Source organism: Lissotriton helveticus, chromosome 1_1 (genome assembly GCF_964261635.1).
Source record: "Lissotriton helveticus chromosome 1_1, aLisHel1.1, whole genome shotgun sequence".
NCBI lineage: Eukaryota > Metazoa > Chordata > Amphibia > Caudata > Salamandridae > Lissotriton > Lissotriton helveticus.
This window is the reverse complement of record NC_136057.1, coordinates 1,031,702,692-1,031,729,534: the sequence shown is the minus strand read 5'-3', so window position 1 is coordinate 1,031,729,534 and position 26,843 is coordinate 1,031,702,692. Positions and strand designations below refer to the sequence as shown.

The window sequence follows — 26,843 nt, the reverse complement described above, 5'->3', positions numbered from 1 at the left end:
TGGAAAACGCATTATTGTCGTAACTCCAGTACCAGCTTTAGAAGCAGTTACAAAGGCCTGCATTCCAAATGCAAAAGCGTTACATCCAAGATGGATACAATGGGCTAATTCCTTTACTGCAAAAGATGTTGTATACCGATTTGATCCAAGTTTTAAAATACAAGCATTCCTGCAATATGAACAAGAATATCCTCTACCTAATGAAATCCTGCCTCTAGAACGATATCAATATATTATTTATACTGACGGATCTGCGCAACCAGCCATAGGAAGTAAGCAGCAATATTTTTCGGCATGTGCTATCGTTAAAGGTCGCATGTGTGATGGCAAGTTCCAGCCTAGTTTCACAAAAACGCAATCTCTGGGAGACTGCACGGCTCAGTTGGCAGAATTAAAAGCACTAATACTGGCACTCGTAAATATAAATCACGAATTCCCCACAATAATCGTTTGTGATTCTTTTTACTGTGTACAGTCGTACAACGAGTACAGCATTGGGAGCAAAACGGGTTTAAAGATGCAAAAGTAAGCACAAAATGCGATGGGGCTGTTCGCACAGCTTCCGTAGCTGCGCTGACTCGTTAAAAAACGAGAATAGACAGATATTACGGTAGCTGTCATCGCATCACGCAAAGGCAGCACAGCAATACCTAAAACATTTCCACTCAAATACCTCTACAAGTTAGATGCACAAAACATTCCATATGCTCAGATTCCTGGAGAGGGAGATAGAGTAATACCAAACATGAATCGTAGGTAGGCTGTAATGTTTTAGGTTTAAACCTATAATAACTGATAAAACCCCACTGAAAGAGCTCACCGGTGAAAAAATAAACACTGAAAAAACACCTGCACAACCACAAACTAAATGCCATTCAAAGAAAGGAAAAAGAAAGTGAAAGAGTCATTTTGTTCTTACTGAAGGGGTCAATAAAATGTAACTTTGTTATACAACCAAGCAGTAAGAAAGACGGGCTAACATTATTCTGCTTGAGTTTTGTTCTTTAGGGATGCCACTAAAATATTGTTTCTTCTTCCTTTTACTTTTTTCAGTTTTATAGCCTTTGGTTAGGCTGACGCTCGAACTGTTATAAAAGATTTGCAAGTCTTTATTGGCACATACGCAGTTAACACGTTACATTTTGACCGCAGTCCTGCGTTTAGCTCTCGGGCTTACAAAGAGGCCATGGAAGGAATGGGCGCAGCATTGCAGTTTTCATCTACGTTCCATCCAGAGGGAAATTCAGTTGTAGAGAGAAAAAAAACGGGACTTAAAGCAATCTTTAACACCTACGCTATTAGGCAAGGGCGGTAGTTGGGTCACACACCTTTATGGGGTACAGTGGGTGTAGGAGAGTAGGGTCTGCTATCCTATGGTCACCCCAAATTTTTGCTTTTTGCTTCACTGGTTTTAGACTACTGAGGCTGTGGGCCTGCTAATCAGACCCCCAGCCTGCTGTTCTCTCTCTAAATTACTGATACATGTGCTATAGGTACATACCACAATTGGAAATGGACTCCTTGTCAGCCCCTGTACCATGCACTATAGGTGCCCAGGGCATAGGTGCCACCAAGGCCTACCAGGGGCTGCAGCATATCTTTTGCCACCCCTGGCTGGTTCTTAAATTGACACAACTGGCTGATCACTCAGCTGGGGCAAGGTGGTGTAATCACCTCTTGCTTAGGTATAGTATACCTATATCTAAACACATATAAACCTGTGAGTCACTCCTATGGAAGGCGTAATCAATCCTGGAGGCAGAGTGTGTGGTTTAATGTGAGATGGAGCTCTAGCATGAGCTGAGCCTGTCTGCAGCCGTCGGGAACAAATCCCTAAGCTGTTTCAGGATAATGCCATACCATATACTATTAAGTGCATTATAATCCTCGCGGTTATATAGCAACTCTGGTTTGGCTTTATCAAAACATGTCGTGTAAGGTGTCATACGATTTTGAATACTATCCCCTCGCCAGTTCTGGCGACGGGGATAGCATTCCACCCCTCTAGAGGGGTAAGACATGTTACTTTACTTAAATGCGGTTAATTTCTAAAAGGGCCTCAGATCCACAAAATGGATGCTTCTGCCACAGACACGAGTCTGACCCCCTGAAGCTGACCGAAACTCAGCCCAAGGGGCCTGGACAAAGGGTTTCCTGTCGCAGGGCGGTGTTACAACCCCCCAGACAGGAGATAGTGGATTGTAGCAGGGAGGTTTGAAAGAAACCAGACAGTGCCTGGGGAGCACAAGGCTGCCCCTTGCATAATCCGGCCAAACCGGTTCTGGGGCACTCCAGCCCCCGTCCCAGCGCGGCCAGGATCAAAGGAAGGGGGTGTATCCACCCACTTCCTGGGTCCCACCCATAGGAGGGGACCTAGCAGGTAATCCAGCCCCCTAGATTCGAATAAGAGTGGGAGCAGTGCCAATGCACTTCAGATTATCCTGATGAAACATAAGAAACAAAACTCTCGACCCTTCTACATCCTACTCACGTAGAAGACTGAAGAATCTCCCTTGTGGTCAAGGAGTGACCACCCTGTGCAAACAGGCACCATCCAGCCCTCGACGTCTACTTTGTTGCAGGTCCCGCCAGAACTCGAGCGACAGAGATCGACGAGATCAAGCTTGCCTGCCTTCTAACAGCCCGATCCACAGTCCCTGCAGAGCTGAGACCCGTGGAGGCGACCGGAAGCGCGGGGCACGCCATCTTGGAAAGACCACGAGACGCTGACCATGCAGCCCACGAGTGACCCTCGAAGCTGTACAACGGGGTTTGAGAAACCCCAACCCTGAGCCACTCTTGCACCGAAGTTCAGCCCCCTACACTCGACGAGTGCTGCGTGGGGCCCTTCTGCTTCTTTTGGCTCACCGCGTTGGCCAGTCCCTTGCCAGCTGGCTTGTGGCCCCTGTGCCGACGAAACTTGAAATACGACTTGTGATTCTGGTTGCTCCAGATTTGCCCCAGCTCCCCTGAAAAGGAGCCCCACTCTGACCCTCCTGGTCCGAGTGAGAAGCAATCTTCCAGTTCCGCGTGGATTGCTTTTGCCAAGTGTTGTTTGCTCCAATCTTGAAGCCGACAGCGAGAGCCTGCGTGGGACAGATCGTGACCTGCTCCTGGACTTCGTAGATGCCCCAGAGCCCACGTGACAGCGGAGAGAAGCTCCTCGACAACCAACTGATTGCGCCCGACATTGCCTGGTTCCGTCCTGGTTCCACCCTGGTCACTGCTGAGTGACCCAGACTCTGTCCCCTCTGCTTTCAGGTACTTTTCGACTCGAGTCCACCCTTGGACTCCACCGGACACTTCTCCTTCACCTCGCCTGCAGCCCTTTCAGCTCCAAGCACCAAGAACCTGCGTGACGAAACCCGACTCAACTTCGACCCTGTGCACCCGCTTCCTGTGGGTGAGGTAACATTGCAACGCCGGTGTTCCCACACTGGCACACACCTCTAGGGTCTGTGTCTTAAGTTTTGTTCCTGTAGGTTCAGCGGAAGTGTCCTTAAACTCTAACTTTGTAACTTTTACGCACCATTGGTTAACATTGATGCATGCGTGCACTTTCTGCACTGCACCCGAATCCCGCGGGCTTTTCCCGACTTCAGCATTGCTTGTCCCGACTGCTCCCAGCGATTCCCTAGGCCCTAGGCCTAACCACTGATCGAATGGTCTCTCTTATACCATTTTTTTAGTATATGGTTTGAGTGGCCCCTTGGCCTCATCCAAAATTGTGCAACTTTGTATGTTATACTGTGCTTTTGATTTAACGCTTGTGCCCCTTTATTCATAAAGAATACTGGGGATTGTTTTTAGTAATAAATACATATATTTTTATAATATATACTTGTGTGGTGTCCTTCCATTTGATATTACAGGATTGTATGTGGTAAAACAGCTCGCTTAACACGACCTCTTAAGTTAAGCCTTTAAGGATGCTTAGTCCATGCTACCCCTAGGATAGCTTGTCTAATAAGGTTGACTTACAACAAGACACCATAAGGGTTGTTTGGACTGATACAAGGTGGTTCCAGAATTGGAAACATCATATATCAGGCCAACTTCTCACAGTGGGCATTAAACCAGCCAAGAAGCTCTCTAGGGGGTGTCACTCCATATGAGGTCCTCTTTGGGACATGAATGTGGGTATCTGATCTTGATTGTGAAGACACAGTTGCAGATGAAAAACCATTTGATATCCATGATCGTTTGGCTGTTTTACAGGATTTAACTGAATCCAGGGCAAAACAAAGCAGTGTCCATCTAAAGCAGACCGCCACTGAGGAAGTCAAGGTAGTCATGGCAAGACCTGTCTGGATCCCAAAAGTCGGGGATCTGGTCAGAGAGAAAATTGCAGACAAAAAGAAATTTGGACCCTCTTACAGAAAACCTATACCAGTCCTTGCAGTACACGAAACAAGAACTGTGCTGCTCCCGCTCTTGCTGGTTAAAAGGAGAAAAGATTCGTCTCAATTGACGTAATCAAACCACACTATGTGGGTGATACTAAACAGTAGGCCTAGTGAACTCCGCTGCAGCAGACGCCCTCCATTAGCTACAATCCAAGATGTTCAAACAGAAAGACTCATCACGTTTGAAGAGCCACCTGTAAGGAATGAAGGACTAAGCAACAATGCTATGGAACTTGTTCCACTTGAACCAGAAATTTAAATTCGAAATGAAAATCAGAACAATTCACAAGTTGCAATTAGACCGAATACAGACGTCTACATCAACATGCCTCATCGAGAGGAATATAACATTTGAACTAATCCCGATGCAATTCCTACAATTGACTGAACAGCTTCTGGCTATTTCATTAACTTTGATATGTTTTCCCTGGATCCAAGTGAGCCGGAAACGACGCCAGGCAAAACACCATTCAAGAATTAAAGCACTTTCTTCTCTTTCTTCAAAAGACATACCTGCTATCACCTTGGATTGAACTCTGGGTAATTTGTGGGATATTGTTTTTTCTTTTCAGGCTAGGTTTAGTATTGACTTTTAGTATGCTTATCAATGGACACTATCTACAACAAGGTTCCACAGCCCAAAAGGTCAACATCCTACTGAAGCCTCATCCATCATCACATCGTGAACAAAGAGACTTGTCATCAGTGAACATTACAGCTGTTCCTATATCCGATGGTATAGTATGGGACAAGGTTGATTTCAACATTTTCGGCCCAACGGAACCTTTAAAAATTAATCATGTATTTAAAATCTCATTAAGTGATTTCATCACCTCCACTACATTTTCTGATGATTGGGACACAAACAGTAAATAGCATGTTGTCTGATTTAGAGAAAAGTGCTCCATTTTCTAATAATGAAATGTTAAAGGTTTCTTCAGACTATGACAACTACTACCAACATTATGGTCATCATTTCGTGCACAAATCCATTTCGGCTAGGAATGTTTTTGAGTACCTTCAGTAGGAACATTGCCCAACACCACCGAAAAGTAGTTCACAAACGTTTGCACAGAAATTTGCATACTTGTCTGGGTTGAACACCACAAACCCAGCCTAATTTTATTATAAGGTTGTACAAACATCTGCACTAAAAACTATGTTGACAAACGCTAAACTGATTTACTCTGCTTCCTTTTTGGCCCAATTGCCTGAACCGGGTTTCAACCTATGGAAAGGCAAAATTGACTCAAAATCGATTTGTGGTTCAAAGGACTGGCAAGTCCAGGATAAAGAGCATGCCTCAATCCACAGCATATCTTTTTAAATGATACTGTGCAACAAACATCCTGTCTTGGAATAGCCAAGATAAAGGACCTGAACACTCCAAAGTTTCCTACACCAACAAATGGGTCGCAGAATTCTTCTACAAAGGGAGGGGCAACAGTTGATGATGTACTAAAGTACAATAGATCAGACCCAAATTGGAAGTAGTGGGTGGTTTGGCCCTTAGACGCCAACAAGTCAAACAGTTCCTGCACAATACCAAGGGACTCAGTGTGCATAGCCTAGACCCAGGATATGTACAGAGAGAACATCCAGGGCTAATGACATCCTACAGTGTTGGGAAGTTGTGCCTAGAATGGCTAGAAACATCAACACTTGCAGAAGGGAAACAACACTTATGTTTGCTCCCACAAAACATGGATCTTGGGGACTTTTTACTAGGACCTAGGAAACAACGTCAAAAACGCTTCATATATGAGGACATTTATGCTACATATAATGAAATCTGGAAGATTTCCCAACAAGAAGCCGCAGAGAGAATATGGGAAATGGACTGTATAAACTTAGAAAAAGCGTTAGCTGTGGTGTATAATGGGTTAATCACTTTGACCTCCAGAGTATATTCATTGGGCAACATTGTATCTTCTGCTATTGACATACTGGAACAGGATTTAGCCATATTACAACACGGCCAATCACAGTTACTTTCTATTATGTAATTAAGCTGGATGGTGAAATCTTTGCGTACAGGCTTTGTGCCTTGGCGTTTTATAAATAGTACATCTGTTTCCAGAATACAATCTAACTGATACACAGATAGAAATGGCACAAAGTGGAGCAAAATATACAATGCTGCAAATTGAAAAACCGGACGGGCTACCATTCACAGTGGATGAATTATCATCAACTGAGTGGCTAATCCACAGCCAAATTACTCTCTCGGTCACTACCTTTCAGTTTCACTACTGCCTTGAGCAAAGGCAGGAAAATATGAAAAGTTGGGTAAAGAATACATTAGGAAATCCTGGGATTTACCATATAGATTTTGATGCCGGAATGATTGAGAAGTGTTTCTTAGTGGTACCAACTGCAAGAATGCTTTACGCAGTTCTCTCATGTGCGAAGATATTGTTTTGCACGGGGCTTGTAATGGTTCAGTTTCAAATCGGTCTTGCCACATGAAAGGAACTCCAGCTGCCGTGGTCACGCCAGCATTTGAGTTACTTTCGAATGAGAGTTACTTGATGCTGAACGATCAAGGTGGTTTTGGGATGCTCCTGGCCATTGCCTCTCTGATCACAGCGAACACTAGGGTTACTTGCTGTATGCAAAAAACGTTTTCTCCGACAAATACAGTCAGGGAGGCGCCAGTACGGCCTTCACTGAATGATTCTTTTATACAGATTGATGCTTTGAGCAGAATGAAAGCCATGCTTTTATAGCAAACTGTGCTGTTAACCTCCGCTTGAGAAACCTTTGAACTTCAAGTTGCGAGGACCTCGACAGAGATACAGGCGCTAATGCGTACTAACTGCCTCCGACATTTCGTGGAAATGATGGATCGTTTCGTTAATATGTCAGATACGAGCTGTATTGTACACCTATTTAGGACTATATGGTCAGTATTCCTTAACACCATACAGACCATCCTCAGAGTTATCCCTAACTTTATACACTCCGTATTTGGAAGCATTTTCGGGGGTCTACCTCTGATCCTGCTTGCTATTGCTGGAATCCGGATTGTCGGTTACCTGCTACACAATGGACGGACCCTCCGCCAGCGAGATTGCAAAAGCTCTCCTAGAAAGATATTACCATGAGCGCAAGGTACAACATCTGGGTGCACCTCGCCTTCGAGAACTAAGTGCTTCTAGGTTCCTGTCATTCAGACCAATCTTCGTAGACTGCATCGTACCCGTTTTCCGATGCCTGTTTTGCGGAGGAGAATGCGAGTTGGACATCTGTCCGACACCTCTAACGAAGACGCCAGCGGACTTAGACTCCAAGCTGGAACCACTGCGGTCTTATGCTTGTTTCAGTCCTCTGCGTATTCCCATCTTAACACATGAATTCCTCGAGGATCCGCAGGTGCCCTTTAGTGAGTAGTATTTCAGCGCCACCCTTGGCACCGAGGTATTGACTACAGCACTGGCTGCCTCTCCAACAGCTGTTGGCAGCACTGAGTTTCATCTATGCACTCCTGATGTGCTATGCGAGGTACTACAATGTTTGTCCCCAACGGCAGCAGGCAGCAACAATTTTATGTCTCCCAGCCAGGACATATAATCTGAATCTGGCTCACCGTGTGCTGGGAACAAATTCAGTTTACCTTTCCCCTTTTTTTCAAGAGAACTTTTTTCAAATAGACACTTTCGATAAAGCATAGCCTTTTAAGTACGCTTGCAGTAGTTCAACTTGTGTGATTGAACTCAATTTAGAACTGTGATTTGCGGAACTTTACTACAATGTCAAACTTCACTAAGACCATTTTCCCTTGTTTTTAAACTGTTTTTAAAATGATTTCTTTAAACGTTTTTAGAAACATTTTAAATAATTGCTTGATAATTTTATGCACTGACACCGTTATAAATGTGTATCCCAGATGTGTATTATTATTATTTTTAAGTATTAGGTGGAGTGGGTGTTCTATTTCATATCGGTACCCTGATATAGGTCCAGGAAACATTGTACACTTTCCCTACATCATGTCCCTGTCATTTCATAAGAATGAGCCTTATCAGGACATAACTCCAAATAAGGACAGAATGCCTTATAGGGACATAACGCCTTATAAGGACTGCAGCCATTTATGGACTAAACCTTTCACCTAGTTTCATGCAGAGGGTGGGTTTTTCCGAATCGATATTGCTAAGACGTCATCCTTAGCACATATGAATAATTTACGAGTACACTCTCAAGGAGGTATACTTCACCTCTCCAATCGACGCACAAGGTTTAATCCCCAATGTCATTCGAATACTGAACAATGGGTAACACAAGCACAGACTGTATAAATACAGCACCTCTTGCTATGAGTAGTCAGGAGGGAACCGAGACTTAAAGGCTGACACACTTGCCAGAGACGCTGCGGCTCCGACATGCAATCGGTCCAGTGGACAGTGGTCTGACTATCCCTTGCGGGGGGTCCAACTCAAGTCCAGGACGAAGTCCTACACTTTCAGTATCCCGGTAATGGGGTTTCGACTAAAACCTAGTGGGCTTCTTGGCTCTTGTCGCACCTACTTACAAGCTGGTACATCTAGACAGGCATCTTCAGAGTACACAATTTATTTTATAAATACATTTTATATTCATTTATGTATTCATGACTATTGCAAAATGGTAGAACAATACTATTCCTATTTATTTACTGTACTGCTGATTCTATATCTCTGCTACTGTGTCACAGTTGTAGCAGCACATTTGTTTTACACAAGATGAACAACAATAAAATAAATTCTTATTGTAAACACGCCGACTGTTTCTTCTGTGCATCTCTCTGAGAGCAAAACAAGCAAGCACAAGTGACTGGGTGAAAAGTAGTATATTGTTTCCACGAGTCTGAGGAATCAGGGTTTATTGTGTTCTAAGGTTGCCAAAAAAGAATAATAAGACATTCTAGTGGCACTGCGAGCTATCTAATGCAAAACATAGGCTAACATATTCAGTGGGGGTGTACAGTGTCAGTCTACCACAAGACCCACAGTTTATGTTATCCGTAAACAGTTCAGGTCCTGCATGAAGGGTACTATACGAACTACACTACACCAACTAATAACCTGCATAAGCAATTGCTGGAAAAAGTTTCTGGATCCAGTCTGGCGCCTGGCAGAGTTCAAAAGGTGAGGAATCTGCAGTTAGAAATATCCATCAGAATAGAAACCATTCACTCATTTTTCCTGTCCATCAAATAGACAACTAGCAGCACACCAAAACAAAAGTCCCTGTGTATGCTTTCTGAATGCCTAGAACGTTTAAACTTCTCTTGTTTTACTCAATTCCCACAAAGCTAATGCAGCAACAGAGTAGACAAGTGTCCCGGAAAACTGGCAACAATTATTTCATCAATGGAGGACACAAGATTTTTAAAAAGCCAAATCACGCTATGTCCAGTCTTTAGGCAAAAACATAACCTAGTCAGGAACCACTGAGAGCATTACAGGTAACTATTTCCATGAGACGACAGACTAGTACGGGTTTTCACTTACTTCCTGTATAACTTTTTGGCACGGATGTGTCTGTCCATTTTCCACAACTGGATTAGTATGCCTGGAAAAAAACCAAAGGTCAAATAAAAAAAACTCTTTAAAATGGTAAAGCTTTAACAAGAAACAGAATTCTTTGTCACATCCACATAGCCAGTCGGAAATATTTCTCTAACATGGCTGGAAAGCACATTGGAACATCATCTAAAACTCTGGCTCACCTTGACCGATGCAAAAAATAAACTTCAAAATATATAAACAAAAGCACTAAGGTAATGTAAATGCACAGGGGATATTATGCATGACTTGTGTATATCAAAATAAGTTCAACAGATTATACTTTCAGAAACACAATTTAACAGTGTTGTAGAGCAGTTAAAAATTTGCAAAATGAACAGATTCCAGACACGTTATGTCTCCCTCTGGTGACAATTCCTCCAACACTACATTTTCTGTGGTGTCTCAACATCTCAGCAATTAATGGTCCACTAATACCCTTTCCTAGTTCTTCCATAACAAATTTGTAAACTGTCTACTTTTGAGAGATCACAAGTAATGTGCATAGGAAAGTGCCACATTTAGACACCACAATGTTTTGCCCACTGGTACAGATGCGTTTGATTGTGGTGCACTGGGTCCCTGCTAAACAGACCCCACTGCCAGTGCTCTTTCCCTAAAACAACACACAAATGTTAATTGGAACCCAACTGGCAAAGATTTTAGCACCCATGTAAGATCCTGGTAAATGGTACCCAAGGCATAGGTACTAAAGACGGTCCCTAAGGGCTGCAAGCATATATTATGTGTAGGAAGCTGGTTCTTTATATACTATACCAAAGTTAGGTATAGTGTGCACAAAGTCCAGTGGAACCCCAAAGATAGGCAGCAGTAAATTTAGATAGCACCTCACTCTATTTGTGGTAGTGTGGTCGAGCAGTAAGGCAGTATCAGATGACAGTGTTAAGTATTTGTTGCACACATTCAGTCAGCAAATGAATTCACGCACTTAAAAATTGAACTTCAGACCAACTGTTTTTGCATAACAATATTCTTTTAGCTATTTTATTTCCTAGAACCCAGCAAGCCTGGCACAGGTAAGTGATAAGTACTTTGCAAGAAATATACAGATTGTAATACAGTTTAGATTGCAATGGGAAATGCACTTTGTTTTGACTTACAGTATTGTTGCAGAGAAATGCAATGCTTTGTAAATACAGTACATAGACTTGTATGGCTTTTTCAGTAAAATACCAGGTAAGTTACTTTTAAGATTACTTTTCTTACTCGGAGTAGTATACCTGGATACTACACTGGGACATTTCCTGTCAACAGGTAAGTAGGAGTGTTTTGGTTCAATAGTACTATTTTAAAGAATGTCTTTAGGCTTTCAAACTCCACACTTAGAAACGTTTCCAAGAAAACCAGTCAATGTTATCCTATGGAGGAAAGGATAATCTTACCTACCCAGTAAGCATCTGTTCTTAGGATGTAGAGCTGTAGAATCACAAGCTGTGCATAGCTCGCCATCTAGTGGTGGGTCCGGATGTTTGTACTTGTTTTTCTTCGAATAAGATTTTCCAGTCACGAGGTAGGTGAATACTCCTTTTGATGATAGTGCGCATTGACATCGACTCCATTGTTAGATTGTTTGCCGCAGAGGGTGAGAATGGAGTAGTATTAAAGTACAGAGATGTCCATGCATATGTATGTAAATTAAATAGAACGATGCAGCAGCTAATGGTATCCGGGGAGGTGGGTGGGCGCATGTGGCTCTACAGCTCTACGTGCCAAGAACAGATGCTTACTAGGTAAGTAACATTGTCAATTCAAGGCATGTGAGCTGTACACAATATGCTGTAGGAAAGTTGGTTTATGTTGCAGTAATCCCCCCACTTTTTGCCAGACTACAGATGCACTTTCACTTGAGGAGCCCTGGGTCCCTGCCAACAGGTTCCCAGGGCCTGTGTTCTTTCCCCAAAACTAACCCAATTGGCATCTCTGGCCACAGGTCAGCCCCTGGTAAATGGTACCACAGGTACCCAGGGCACTGGGACCAGGGAAAACCTCTAAGGGCTGCAGCACTTATTGTGCCACCCTTAGAGGCCCTGTAATTTTACACACCTTTGCAGGGTGCGTGTTTTGGTGCAGAACAAAGTAAAGAGTCGACATGACCCACTGCCCTGCCATAGACCAGTCAGCCCTCTAGCTGGGTGCCCTATGCCAGTGGTGAGGGTACAGGTGCATGAGCCCTGTACCCCTACAGCATTGTAAGTCCATTCAATGCCATAGAAAGTCTCATTGGATTTTCAAAAACTGACCAGATGTTCTTTCAGCAAATATTTTATTACGTTTTGAGAAGCTTATTCTAAATCCATCTTTTTTAAAAATTCATTTGGGGGTTAATTTAACCCGTTCCATTGTAGTGACGGAACCACTCCCTCACGGGCACGCTGTGCTCATGACTGAGTGGTTCCGTCACACCGCGGTCGCTCCGCCCGCGCGGCAATGATTCCCCGTGTGTGCGGGCGAATTAGTGAGTGGGCGGAGCCGCGACGGAACCACTCCGTCATAAGCACAGCGCGCCCGTGGCTCGTGACGGAGCGGTTCAGTCACAAGCACGGTGGCGCCGCGTGACCCCCCCCCTCTCCCAGCGCCGCGGCGGAATTACCGCCGCGGCCAAGGGGTTAAACCACTGTGCTAATCCCCGGAATTAAATTGCCCAGAATCGCTTGGCTGGTCATTTAATTGTAGTTCATGAAAGGATCCCAATAATCGGCTTTGAGACTACAAGAAATTTGCATCAATCTACCCTCAAAAGGAACTACAACTCCCAGGAACGTTAGAGGCACGCTATTGGACGCCGGTCATGTGGCCGCCACCAGGAAGTGAAATGAGATAGCCGGAAAAGACAGAGCATACAAACACACGCCTAGAGCTACGGATGTAGAGCTGGTAGTGAAGGACGCCGCCACAGTTTTAAAACTGTGTTTACTACGGTACGACTGGGGCAACTATTCACCACATAGCGCTACTAACAGTATAGATGGGGAACTTAGATGTACACATTAGAGCAAGGTGCGAACTAGACATGCAGAAAACGCACGCATATGTGGTCCAAACTTGATAAGTGGCATCATCTTGACGTTTTTATCATGCTCATGTATGCACATGCAGATCATTGAGCGGAGTGCCCAGTAATACAGACAACGATACACTTTAAAAATAAACTTTGGCACACTATGGCAGTTAGATTAATGACAAACTGTAGCAAATGGAGGACTAACACATTAGTGGCCGCAACGGTCCACAAAGCATTGGTCAAAATTAAATTGGAGAATTAGCAAGCTTATGTCAGCAATGTTTTTCAACTCCCTAATTCATTAATTAATTTATTTTTTGATAGGTTCGTACGTCGAACACGTATGGCAGCGTCCATCTGGATGACAAAGAAGTAACCAGGTATGAGACTCATGACAGTCATTATGATTGACCTTCCACTAATCTTCTATATAGGACATTTTTTTCTAATTACTGGTTTTATCTGCCCCCACGCCCTAACCCAAGCTACCAGTCCAAAAACGAAAAGCAAGAAATGTAAGACGGAAGGAGTGGATACCCCATAGGACTAAAGTAAGCCTTTTTACCACCTTTTACCAGCAGTTGCAAATAATGAAGTGGCTTACATAAGACGGAGTAGAGGATTGATTTTTTCTTTTTCTTCTTTTCTTTTGTCTTCCTTAACAGTTAGGTACTAGGTTGATTAAAACATCGAAGATGGTTTCTGATTCACTTTAGAGCAAACAAGATCGGCTAATCTCAAGAAATAGGTCATTTTAATGTAAACACTTTTTTGAAGCTGGCTTACAGGAAAGGTGTATATTCTCTTGTTAGTAACTGTATGACGCATTAAGTACAATACCAACCAGTGATAGTGAAATAGAAGGAGGGTCAGGAACACTAGCCAAGCAGTTACACCATTTAGGCAACTCTTCCTTAATGCTGGAAGTAAATCGCATCAAGCGAGGGAACAGAGATCAGACCAAAAACATAGACAATACAAGAAAACAAGACGTGGGAAGAGGGGCGGAAAAGGTAGAAGACAACCCAAGGATGAAAACACGCTCTTGGAACAAGAAACAATAAGCATGGACATAGGGAACGAGTTGTAAGTAGTGAATCTTTCTGATTGTATACTTACAGAGTCAATGATTTCATTGTTAAAGAAAAGTTTAGGTTTTTGTCCAGAATCAATGGGTGACCTTTGTACGGAAAGACATCCTCGGAATCCCCGCTTCACCCCCGTTCCCACACATATTTACAGTAGAGTTCCCACCTCAACCTCAGCATGTGGTGGTTGTCGCGCAGCTGGACATTCTGCTGGGAACGGGAAAGTGGGCGATCGGTCGGATCTGGAGGTGTGAGGGTATTGATTAACCACCGCTCCTTTGATGTGTGGCGAGTTCCTACTGTAGGGGGCAATAAACTGCATCTGTCGGGCTAGGTGATGGCCTGGGATCGGGCTGGACAATCGGGCAGGGAGAAAGAGGTTATCAAAAAGGGGCCTGTTCTTTGAATGAGATGAAAGAGCGAGGGGGTTCAGCACGGGATGTGGTTCGGAGACAGGGTCGCGCTAGAGGTGCGCTTATGGTCCAAGCAGGAGAAACCGGGGGCTGTCGGGGCGCGGGGGAATGCTTGCGAGGCTGGGGTGTGAGGGGGAGAGGCGCGCAGGCTATTGGCAGTGGGCAGAGAGAGGTCGTGACACAAAAATGGCTGCCACCTACTTTCGCGATGGGGCCTAAAAGGGACAAGATGGCGTGGCTACTGTTTTCATGGTCTGTTTAAATTCATAAGGCGCTTCAAGCTTAAGAAATATTTTGCTTTGAACCCTAAACCTAATAAAGTTTCTGCACCAATACTATTGGACACGGTGTCAAGTGGTTTGACTATTAGTGATATTCAAGATACTGTGAATTTACTATCAATTACTGAACTAGAGGAGGACCCAGTCACAATTGGGAAGGTATAGGAGGATTTAGACATCAGACCAGATCTTTCCTTAACAAGTGGTCTTAAGACTAAGTCTCGCAGGTCTCCCAACCTTATTGGTGGGAACAATGTTGAGATTTTTCATAAGCTAGTTATTGATGAGTTAGACAGGAGTATAAAGAAGAAGGCTCTTAGTAAATATCCTTTAAGAGACAATTTGACTGGACAAGAAAGACAGGCTTTCCGAGTACTAAGGGACAACCCTAATCTCACAATTAGAAAAGCAGATAAGGGTGGGAACATAGTCGTTATGAATACCAATGACTACGAAAAGGAAATTTATTCACAATTGAATGATAATCAATGTTATGAGAAGATATCTCATAACCCTATGTTCCCCCTTATAGCAACCATTAATGGATATTTAAAGACATGGCATGAGAAGTGTCTGATAGATGATGACTGTAGGAAGGTGGATATCTGACTATATGGTTACTCCAACTTTTTGCCTAGTGTTTAGCTGGTTTTTGAGTTAGTTGGCCTGGGATCCTGCTATTCAGGGCCCACGACTATCTGCTCTCTGTAAAATGGACTCCATGTCCTTTAGGTACATACCTAATTGGGATTGGGTCACCTTTGTGAGCCCCTGTATAGTGTACCACAGGTACCCAGGGCATAGGTGCATCCAAGACCTACCAGGGGCTGCAGCATGTATTATGCCACCCCTGGCTGGCCATCAAACTGACACTACAGGCTGAACACTCAGCTTGGGCAAGGTCAAGGTCGTGTAATCACCCCTTGCTTAGATATAGTATACCTATATCTACCCTTATATTGAATATGCTACTTACCAGTATGCATCTGTTCTTGGCATGTAGGGCTGCTAACATTCATATCTTAGCATTAGATCGCCGCCTAGTGTTGGGCTCGGATGATTGCACATTGTTGTCCTGGAAGAGTCTTCGAAGTATTCTGAGATAGGTGGCTCCTCCCCTGGACTACAGTGCGCATGGGCATCGGCTCCATCCCCAGATTGTTTTTCGCCATTGTGGCAGGAGATGGAGTGAAAGTGTAAAGGATGTCCATGCTAATGAATAAATACAATAGTATATCTGCAGCTGCGACAGGCACCGGGGAGGAGGGCGGGCGATATGAATGTTAGCAGCCCTACATGCCAAGAACAGATGCATACTGGTAAGTAGCATATTCAGTTCGAGGCATGTGGGCTGCTAAATTCATATCTTAGCATAGAATACATAGCAGTCCCTCCATCAGCGGCGGTTGCCCGTGCCAGCTGCAGAAACCTGAAAAAGTGTCTTGAGAACAGCCTGTCCTACAGCTGCTTGCTGCTTGGAATGCACATCAACACAGTAGTGTTTTGTGAAGGTGTGTGGTGTGACCCACGTGGCTGCTCTGCAAATATCCTCTAAAGGAATGTTCCCTAGGAAAGCCATGGATGCCCCCAGTTTGCGTGTGGAGTGCGCTCTGGGGGGTATTGTTAAAGTGCGCTTGGCTTTCTGATAACATATCTGGATGCACTTAACAATCCACCTGGCTATCCCTGCTTTAGAAATTGGGTTGCCTTTGTGTTGTGGTGCGAAGGCAACAAAGAGTTGTTTTGTCTTTCTAAAGGGTTGTGTTCTGTCTATGTAGTACATCAACGCCCTCCGTACATCTAAGGTATGGAGCATTCTTTCCGCCACCGTTTGCGGGTTTTGAAAGAATGCTGGCAAGTCAATAGTTTGATTAAGATGAAACTGTGACACCACCTTAGGAAGGAATTTAGGGTTAGTGCGTAGCACCACCCTATTTGGGTGAATTTGAATGAACGGCTCTTGTATGGTGAGCGCTTGCAGCTCACTGACACGCCTCAGAGACGTAATAGCTATCAGAAAGGCCACTTTCCACGTAAGGAATTGGAGCTCACACGAGTGCAGTGGCTCAAATGGTGGCCCCATCAGTCTGGTGAGAACGACGTTGAGGTTCCACACCGGAGCTGGTGGAGTTCTTGGGGGAATGACTCTCTTCAGACCTTCAAGGAAGGCTTTAATGGCGGGCACCCTGAAGACAGAGAGGTGCTGCCTGTTCTGAAGATAAGCCGCTATGGCTGAGAGATGTATCCTAATGGAAGTGTACGCCAGATTGCACTTGTAGAGATGTAACAGATAACAGATGATGTTGGGAATAGATGCATCTAGCGGGTTGATGTCATTGGACGTACAGTAGATGACAAAACGCTTCCACTTAGCAGCATAGCATGCTCTAGTAGTAGGTTTCCTCGCCTCCTTGATGATACTCATGCATTCTGGAGGTAGGTTAAGGTATCCAAACTCTAGGACTTCAGGAGCCAGATCGCCAGGTTGAGCTGTCGTGGGTCTGGATGCTGAATGTCTCCATGGTTCTGCGTCAAAAGACTGGGTGTGAGGCGCAGTCTTTGATGCGGCACCACCGAGAGTTCGAGGAACGTGGTGTACCAAGCTTGGCGCGCCCACGTTGGAGCAACCAGGACGAGAGTCATGGAGTGCTGCCTTAGCTTTCGTGCGACCAGCGGTATTAGAGGGGCTGGCGGAAAAGCGTATGCAAATTTGCCTGACCAGTTCATCCATATCGCATTCCCCTGCGACTGTGGGTGAGGGAACCTGGCGGCAAAGAGTCGGCATTTTGCGTTCTCCTTTGTTGCGAACAGGTCTATCTCCGGATGACCCCACTTTTGGAAGAACGGGTGGAGAACAGAAGGGTGTATCTCCCACTCGTGCATCTGATGGCTGTATCTGCTGAGCAGATCCGCCATCTGATTGTCCTTGCCCGGGAGGTGTTCTGCCATGAGGAAGATGTTCCTCTGAATGGCCCACTTCCACATGCTCTGAGCCAGATGAGACAGCTGTGGCGAGTGGGTGCCTCCCTGCTTTTGAATGTAGTACATCGCGGTCATGTTGTCCGTCCGGACTAGCACGACCTTGTTGCTCAGATGTACAATGAAGGACTTGAGCGCCATGAAGATTGCCATCAGTTCCAGATAGTTGATGTGCATCTTCTGTTGCTGCGTCGTCCATAGTCCCTGCACTGTGTAAGTGAGCACATGAGCTCCCCATCCCTGGAGAGATGCGTCCGTTGTCAGGATAATCTGCGGCACAGGCTCTTGGAACAGTCGGCCCTTGCAAAGGTTGTGTGGAGTCCACCAATGCAGAGAGTCGTATGCCCGACTGGTAACCAACACTAGGTCTGTCAATTGCCCACGAGCCTGTGTCCACTGATTCGCTAAGCACTCCTGGAGCGGGCGCATATGCAACCGTGCGTGAGGGACTATGAAGATGCAGGAGGCCATCATGCCTATCAACTGCATGAACACTCTCGCTGGCAGGGAGTGTTGTGGTCTGAATCGTTGGATCAGCGACTGAATGCTGTCGATTCTGACTTGGTTTGGCTGAGCCATGGCTGTCAGGGTGTTGATCGTAGCACCCAGGAACTGCCGGACATGTGCCGGCTGGAGATGCGATTTTGGGTAGTTCAGGGAGAAACCCAGATCGTGAAGCAGGCGAATTGTAGTCGACATGTCTGCGGCGCACTGTTGCTCCGACTTGGCTTGTACGAGCCAGTCGTCTAGGTAGGGGTAGACATGGATATTCTGCCTCCTGAGGTGCGCCGCCACTGTCGCTAGACACTTGGTGAACACCCTCGGGGCTGTTGTGACTCCGAAGGGTAGGACTTTGAACTGGTAGTGCCTGCCTTGAATAGTGAACCTGAGATATTTCCTGTGTGACGGGTGTAGTGGAATATGGAAATAAGCATCCTTGAGATCTAAGGTTGCTAAGAAGTCTCCCTGGTTTAGCAAGGGAAGAATCTGCTGCAGTGTAAGCATGTGGAAATGTTCCGATAGTATGTACAGGTTGAGGGGACGTAGATCGAGAATGGGCCTGAGAGAACCGTCCTTCTTTGGAATAAGGAAGTACAGGGAATATACCCCTGTGCCTTCTTCCCCCACCGGCACGAGCTCGATTGCGCCTTTTTGCAGCATCGCCACTACTTCCTGCTGCAATAAGTGCAAGTGCTCTGCGGACATAGGCCTTTGCCTTGGTGGGATGTTGGGTGGAGTGGACTTCAACTCTAGGCAATAACCATACTGAACTAATTGTCGCACCCACCTGTCTGTGGTGATGTTTCTCCAGACGGGCAGGAACTGCTGCAGTCTCCCCCCGACAGGTGTTAGGTGGTCGGGGGGCAGTGACAGAGAGTCACTGTTTGCTCGGAGTAGAGGTGCGGGAGCTGTTGTTTCCTCTGCCGCGACCTCTGTTGCTGTTGTTCCTATAACCTCCCTTGGTCTGCTTAGTGAACGAGGCTTGCGCCCCACCTTTGGAGAACTGGGATTGTTGACCCATCTGTCCTCTGGTGACTCCACGTGCACCTGAGCGACGAAAATTGCCGCCACGAAACTGTTGGGACTGCAGAGCCCCCATAGATTTAGCAGTTTCCGTGTCCTTCTTTATCTTCTCTAAGGTGGTGTCAACATCCGGACCAAACAGACTATCAGGATTGACCGGCTGATTCAGGATTGTCGTCTGAATATCCTGCTTGAACCCTGAGATGCGGAGCCAGGCTTGTCTTCTCAGAATAACGCTAGTGTTGATAGCCCTAGCAGCTGTGTCCGCAGCGTCAAGTGCACACTTGATGGCTGCGTTTGATATTAGTTTCCCTTCCTCAATAAGCATCTTGGTGCCTTCTTGGAACTGTGGGGGCAGGTGTTGTATAATTTGTTCTAGGGTGTCGTAGTGCGCCCTATCATAACGCGCCAGGAGCGCCTGTGTATTTGCGATGCGCCAAAAGTTTGCCGCCTGTGCAGCCACTCTTTTGCCTCCTGCCTCAAGCACTTTGGACTCCTTGTCCGGGGGAGGAGCTTCACCCGTTGTCTGGGAGTTGGCACGTTTCCTGGCATTGGCAACCACAAGAGAGTCCAGTGGCAACTGTCCCCGGATGTAGACGGGGTCCGCAGGAGCAGGCCTGTACTTCTTTTCAATGCGAGGGTTGACCACTCTAGCCCTCGTAGGCTCCTTAAAAATGTCTCCAGCATGTTTGAGAACACCTTTCAGCATAGGAAGTGTTTTTACTGTCCTCTCAGATATGGCAAAGGTGTCAAAAAGGAAGTCTTCCTCAACCGGGTCGGCATGCATGTCCACATCATGATTGGCCGCCGCCCGTTCAATTAGTGCATGAAATCCTGCTGAGTCCTCAGTCGGGGATGCACGTGCATTAAAGGTCTGCGGGTCTTGGCCCGCCCCCTGGGTGTTTTGGTCACCAGAGTCGTCGTATGAATCTGGTTGTACATCAGGGTCATCGATGGGGAAATTGTACTGTTCATCCTCATCATCTTCCTCACCCACAGAGTGTTCTGGGGAGGGAGTAGGGCTCCGTCTTGGAGGAGGCTGAATCGGCTCCGTGAGGCCTACGGCGTCAAGGGGCACCCTCTTCTTCTTCAACGGGATGACGTAGGGGTCCACCGGCTCCGAAGTGATCTTCCGTTTATAGAGGGTCAGCTTGCCGGTGGCAGCATCGATGAAATGCTCTGAATCGTCCACCGATTCGAGTACACGACGTGGAAGAGGGTCTGGCAGTGAGGAAACCTGCTTCGGAGCCGACTTCGTCGAAAACGCTTTCGGCGCCTCCTTAGGTGGCAAGAGAAAAAGGAGTTTCCCCGAAGGCTTAGCCGGAGCGTCCTTTTGCGGCTGCGGTGATGGCATCGGAGCCGATGGAGCAAGGGCCTTCTCCCTGATTCTCTGCAGTGACTCCGCAATAGGGGACGGTACACTGCCAGTTGGTTTTGTCGCCGACAAGGATGCTTTGAGCGGTCCCTCGGATCCGACGCCCTCGCGGGCCTTGTGCGGTTTGGGCGCGGAAACCTTCTTCGGGTCCTCCGAATCTTGAGGCCGTGGCGCAGACTTCTTGGGCGTAGCCTCTTTGGAGCCGACCTTGGCGGGCTTGGACGGCGCCGGAGCCGTTGATCCGAGCCGACTATCTTTCTTGGGGGCCCCTTCATCGGGCGTCGGCTTCGATTTCGGAGCGTCGGAATCGACCGACTTCCTCGGCTTCTGCGGACCGGAGGTCGACGGAGCCGACGGGGTGACGGGCACCGACTTCTTCACAGGCACGGCAGCCATCTTAGGAACACTCGAGTCCTTTGGTTTCAGTTTCGATTTCGGGTCGGCCATTTTAGGTGTTGACGACCCCGACGGTTTCAGTTTCGGTTTCGAAACATCGTGCCCAGCAAGTGAGTCCGAAGCCGGGCCTGAAGGCGGGGCTGTGGCTTGCGGCAACGGGTCCAGGGTAAGGCCGACAGGCGATCCCGTGTCCCGGTCGTCCTCGAAACTTTCGGGGCAGAGCTCGTCCGCAGAGCTGTCCGCCGCGGCCCCATAAATTTCATCGTCGTCTCCTACCTCTCCGACGTACTCGAGGACCGGACCCGCGACTCCGTCGTCGTCACCCGGATCCGCCTCGACCTCCGACTGTGAGGGGGAGATTTGTAGAAGGTGACCCTGGACCTCTTCTTCCGGGTCGCCGAAGATGTTCTCCGGATCCGGGGCCGCTTGCCTAGCTTCCAAGCGCACCGCGCGCCGAAGCTTGAGAGTTTTCTTGGAGCGGAACTGTGCACAGGCCTTGCACTTGCCGTCGTCGTGGTCCGGTGAAAGGCACTTGTTACACACAGGGTGTAGATCGACGTGTGGGTACTTAGACCCACAGAGCGGGCAGTACTTGAACGGGCTCCGCTCCATGTCCGTAAAGGCTTGCTGTCGTGTCGCGATGAGAAGGCCTCAAAGTTTAGAAAGCGAAGAAAACTCCGCTTATTCCGGCTTCAAGAGACGGAAGACTCGAGACCGAGCGCAGACAATACCGACGCAAGAAAATCGAGGCCTTTTGGCCGGTAAAAGATAGTTTTACTTGGTTCCGACAGTAAGACGTCGAAACCACATCCGAACCCAATGGCGGAAAAAAACAATCTGGGGATGGAGCCGATGCCCATGCGCACTGTAGTCCAGGGGAGGAGCCACCTATCTCAGAATACTTCGAAGACTCTTCCAGGACAACAATGTGCAATCATCCGAGCCCAACACTAGGCGGCGATCTAATGCTAAGATATGAATTTAGCAGCCCACATGCCTCGAACATAGACACATATATACCTGTAAGTCACTCCTATTTAACAATCCTGGAGGCAGAGTGCTTGGTTTTATGTGAGATGGTGCTCTAGCATGAGCTGAGCCTGTATGCAGCTTTCGGAACCATGTCCTTATAGCTGTTCTATGATATAGCCATACCATATACTCTTAAGCGCATTATAATCCTCGCGGTTATTGCTAACTTTGGTATGGCTTTATCAAAACATGTTGTGTAAGGTGTCAAACGCTTTGGAATACTACCCCCCCCCCCCCCGCCAGTTCTGGCAGCGGGGGTAGCATTCCACCCTTCTAGAGGGAGAAGACATGTAGTTACTACTTAAACCGGTTAAAGTTAAACAGAGACTCAGCATCACAAAATGGATGCTGCTGCCACAGACACGAGTCTGACCTCCTGCTGCTGGACGAAACTCCAGTAGCGGAGGCCTGGACAACAGGTTTCCTGCCTTGGGAGGTGCTAGGCACCTCCCCAGACAGCCTGTAGTGTATTGGGGCAGGGTGGGTTGAAAGAAATGAGACACTGCCTGGGGCACACAAGGTGCTCCAAGCATAGCCCGGTTCAAACCAGTTGCTGGGGCACTTCAGCCCCAGCTCTGGTGCAAAACTGGACAAAGGGAAAGTGGTGTAATCACCCCCTTCCCAGGTTCCACCCAATGGAGGGACCTAGCAGGTAATCCAGCCCCTTAGTTTAGTATAAAGATAGGAGCGGAGTCTAGAGACTTTAGATTTATCCTGGAAAGAAACTCTGACACGAACTCTTGGACCTTCGACGTTCCATATCGACTGGAAGACTGAAGATATCTCCCTTGTGGTCAAGGAGTGACCACCCTGTGCAAACAGGCACCAACAGTAACTTGCCGGTTTGCTTTGTCGACACTCCAGCCGGATCCCGAATACTTAGCGACCCAGAAACTGGATTCCCAGACGTCTCGGACTCCGACCCACATCCACAGCAAAGCTGAGACCCGTGGCAGACACGAGCGACGTGGGACCTGACAGCCTGAACTACCTGCTTTTTGATACCTGTTCAGCTTCTGAGGTACCCTCTAAGTTGTGCATTGGGGATTGAGAAGCCCCAGACCCGAGCAGCATTTGCACCGAAGCTGAGCCCTCCACACTCCACGAGTGCCGCGTGGGGCCTGCGCCTGCATTTCAGCTCGACGCGTCTTCGCGGATTGTTAGCCCGTTAACTAGTGGCCCCTCTGAAGACATCCTTTTGAATTTATAACGCTTGCCTGGTTGCGCCAGTCTTGCTCTAGTTTCCCTCTGAAGGAGAAGCGCCCCAGACCTTGCTGGTCTGAAAAGAAGCCCATCTTCACTTCCTGCGTGGGTTGCGGTTACCAAGGCTTGTTGGGTTCAATCCGGATACAGACACCACAGTCACCGAGAGCCTTCGCGGGACAGCTCGTATCCAGCGCCTGGTCGTCGTCGACGCCTCCTGGTCCACGTGGCTTCAGAGACAAGCTTCACTTCTTCACCTGATCATCTCGACATCGTCCGGTTCCTTCCTGGTCACTGGCTAGGGACCCAGACTCTGTCCCCTCTGCTTTCAAGTTCTTCTCGACTCCGATCCGCCCTTGGATCCACCCGGACATCTTCCTCCTGGTTGCCTGCAGCACTTTCTTGCAGCTCTCCATAGGATTCAGCGACGAAACCCGACACGAAAGAACACCTATGCACCCAGCTTCCCAAGGTGAGGTAACTCGAGTACTCCGGTGCTCCCGTGGGTAACTATCCAGGTGTCCTAGTTTAACAGGGTTTTCCCGTAGTCCACCCGGAAGTGTCCGAACTCAACTACTTTGTAACTTTTACGTTCCCATTGAATCTCTATGGTAACTCGCGTGTGTGTTTAGACACTGCACACGCATCCTGTGGGTCTCCTACTTCCAATCCCTTGGTTGATCAGCGTAGCCCCCAGCGATTTTCTAGGCCCTAGGCCTACTCACCTTTCGTGAAGTGGTTCTTATACCACTTCTTTAGTATATGGTTCGTGAGGCCCCTAGGGCAGAATTGTATTTGTGCAACTTATAGTATGCTTATTGAGTAACTTGTGCTGTATCTCGAACTCTGACCTCATAAAGAGTGCAGAGGGGTTATGTTTGTAATCAATACATATATATTTGATATATACCTTGTGTGGTGTCCTTTCATTTGGTATTCCAGGAATTATAATTGGTAAAACAATTGGCTTCACATGCTCTCTGAAGTATTAGCCTAAGACTGCTTTGTCCATGCTACCACTAGGATAGCTGGTCTATAAGGTTGGCTTTACAACCATCACCATAAGGGTTGTTTGGACTGGTGCAAGGTGCTCACTAGAATAGTGAACATCATATACCAGGCCAACTTCTCACAATGACGAATTCTTATACCTTAAAGTGACTCGACCAAGATTTCCATGTCTATACACTTTGCCGAAAATTCACAAAGGTCTTCCATTTCCACCAGGAAGGCCCATCATATCAAGTATTGAGAACCTACAGAACGTTTATCACAATTTGTTGATCTTTTTTTGCAACCTATAGTGGTAAATTTACCATCAAATATTAAAGATACAACACATATTCTAAATATACTAGGGGACATTACATGGGACCCGGGAATGATCTTGGTGACCCTCGATGTGGTGTCCTTCTACACCAGTATTCGTAACGAATTGGGACTTAAGGCACTATTTCACTTTTTGTTTAAAAGACCAGAGTCTCAATGGGAACATATACTAATGATTCTAACTATGACGGAATTAATACGGACTAAGAATTATTTTCTTTTTAAGGATCAATGGTTTAGGCAAACCCAGGGTGTCGCCATGGGTTCGAAATTTGCTAATATTTTTATGGGCTGGTTAGAGGAATTTATGATTTGGGGTACATCAGGAAATAGGTGGAATGAACACATCCTTTATTGGGGACGTTTTATTGATGATTGCCTCATGACAGGGACAGAAAAACTTCAATGAATTTATTGAATACCTAAATCTTAATTATATGAATATTAGATTCACTACACACTCCAGTACGGACAGTGTGTTTTTAGATGTGGAATTATATATTAAGGATGGACATATTCAGAGTAAGATGTTTCGGAAATCTACTGCCTGCAATTCCTAGTTACACGCTCACAGTGCACACCCTAAGCATCAGATTAGAGCCATTCCCTACGGGGAAATGCTGAGGGCAAGAAAAATTGTAGTGATGACTTACATTTTCTCACGTGTATTAAGGATATGGAAAAACGTTTTATCCATAGAGGATACCCTCACCGTGATATTGTGGCAGCTAGGGAGAGGGTTATCAAGACTAAAAGATGCTCGACCTTAAGACCTAAGCACACTAACAAACAAGGGTCCGGCCAGATTAGGCTGATTACGGACTACACATATTTGAGTACTACACTACAGAAAAGCCTTAACAGACATTATCACATTTTGCAGGCTGATAGAACCTTGCAAGAGTTTTTAACTGAGAGGCCCCAGATTACATTTAGGAAGGGGAGAACATTGGGCAATCTATTAAGCCCCAGTTACCCTACTGTACCATCAATGACATCATGGTTATCTGACATATCAAAGTTTTTTTTTTAAATGAGGACACTGCGGGATGTGTAGGTCTGCTGAACATAAGATCAAACAATTTAAAGACAGTATGGGCAAAACCTTTACCATCATGGACAATATAACATGTGGTACGAAATATGTAGTCTACATTATTGAATGTAAATGTTCTAAAAAGTATGTGGGAAGTACTATTAGGGCATTAAAGGATCTGGTTGGAGAACATATGCGGGCAATGAAACAAAATGATTGTATATTATAATACTTCAGATTATTAGAATCAGTTTTGAGGTTCCTCGTACATTTTTACAGGTTGCCGTATATACCGGGGACCTTTTGATCACTGCTGAAGGACTATTTCAGATTGAACGAGTTGTAAAGAATACTATTTTTTCAATATCAACGATTTATTTGTGAGTATTAACAAGATTGGGATGACTTTCATTACTCTTTGTTAACACGGTGTATGATAACTGAAACCCAGTTACTTTATACGATTGCAGTTTTTACATTACGAGAAACTTTTGAAAGGGAATTAAAGGTCTTGAGAAGTCAGCTTTAAATAATCAGCTGCAAGTGAGAGGTAAGTGTTAGTTTTACAAGGTGAGATCGGTTTGATACATTGAATGTAAGGAGGAGTTTGGTCTCATGCCTCCGTGGTCTAAAGCTATAATAGAAAAAATTATTTTGCTTTGTGATTCACAGAAAGCACGTGTACAAGACAGATAAAAGGTACCAGCCTTTTTAGTATTTTCACTTTTAGGTTGCATATGCTTTAGGCATATCACGGGAGGTTGTTGAACTTTAATTACACAGTGATTGTTTGATAAGTAAAATCACTTTCAAGATGGCAATATGGTGGCACATGGCTGTATCCTATTTGATAATGTTGCGCTATGTAAAATGTACTTAGATGTCGTAATGACTTGTGGATTTACACACAAAATGAATGCAGAGATGTATTGAGGACATCGATTGAAGGCATGATTAAAATGTTAAAAAGTTATGCACTTTGACTAGTCCCCTTGTGCATTAGGGTTTTGTTGGGTAATTTTTGAATATTGATGGAATTTGAATCAATGATACTATAATGCGACTGGGTGTATTACTTCCAGCCCTGACAAAGTCGTGGGTTCACACCCATATACGACGAAACGCGTTGGCATAAGGGAGTGGAAGATTGTGAAAAAGTGAACCTAATAAAAGAACTGGACAAGCCCAGAAACTTGGAAATTACGAAAAT

The 26,843-nt window shown here is 46.0% G+C and overlaps 1 protein-coding gene across 3 annotated transcripts in view; it reads right to left on the bottom strand.

The window, feature by feature from the left end:
* The window catches only part of TNPO3 (transportin 3), a 1,288,661-nt gene that overhangs the window by 383,320 nt on the left and 878,498 nt on the right, over positions 1-26,843 (bottom strand). For all 3 annotated transcript variants that reach the window (XM_078677788.1, XM_078677785.1, XM_078677786.1), the window contains exon 15: positions 9,902-9,962. In XM_078677788.1, the coding sequence (XP_078533914.1) occupies positions 9,902-9,962 (61 nt within the window). The remainder of the gene's footprint in view (positions 1-9,901; positions 9,963-26,843) is intronic.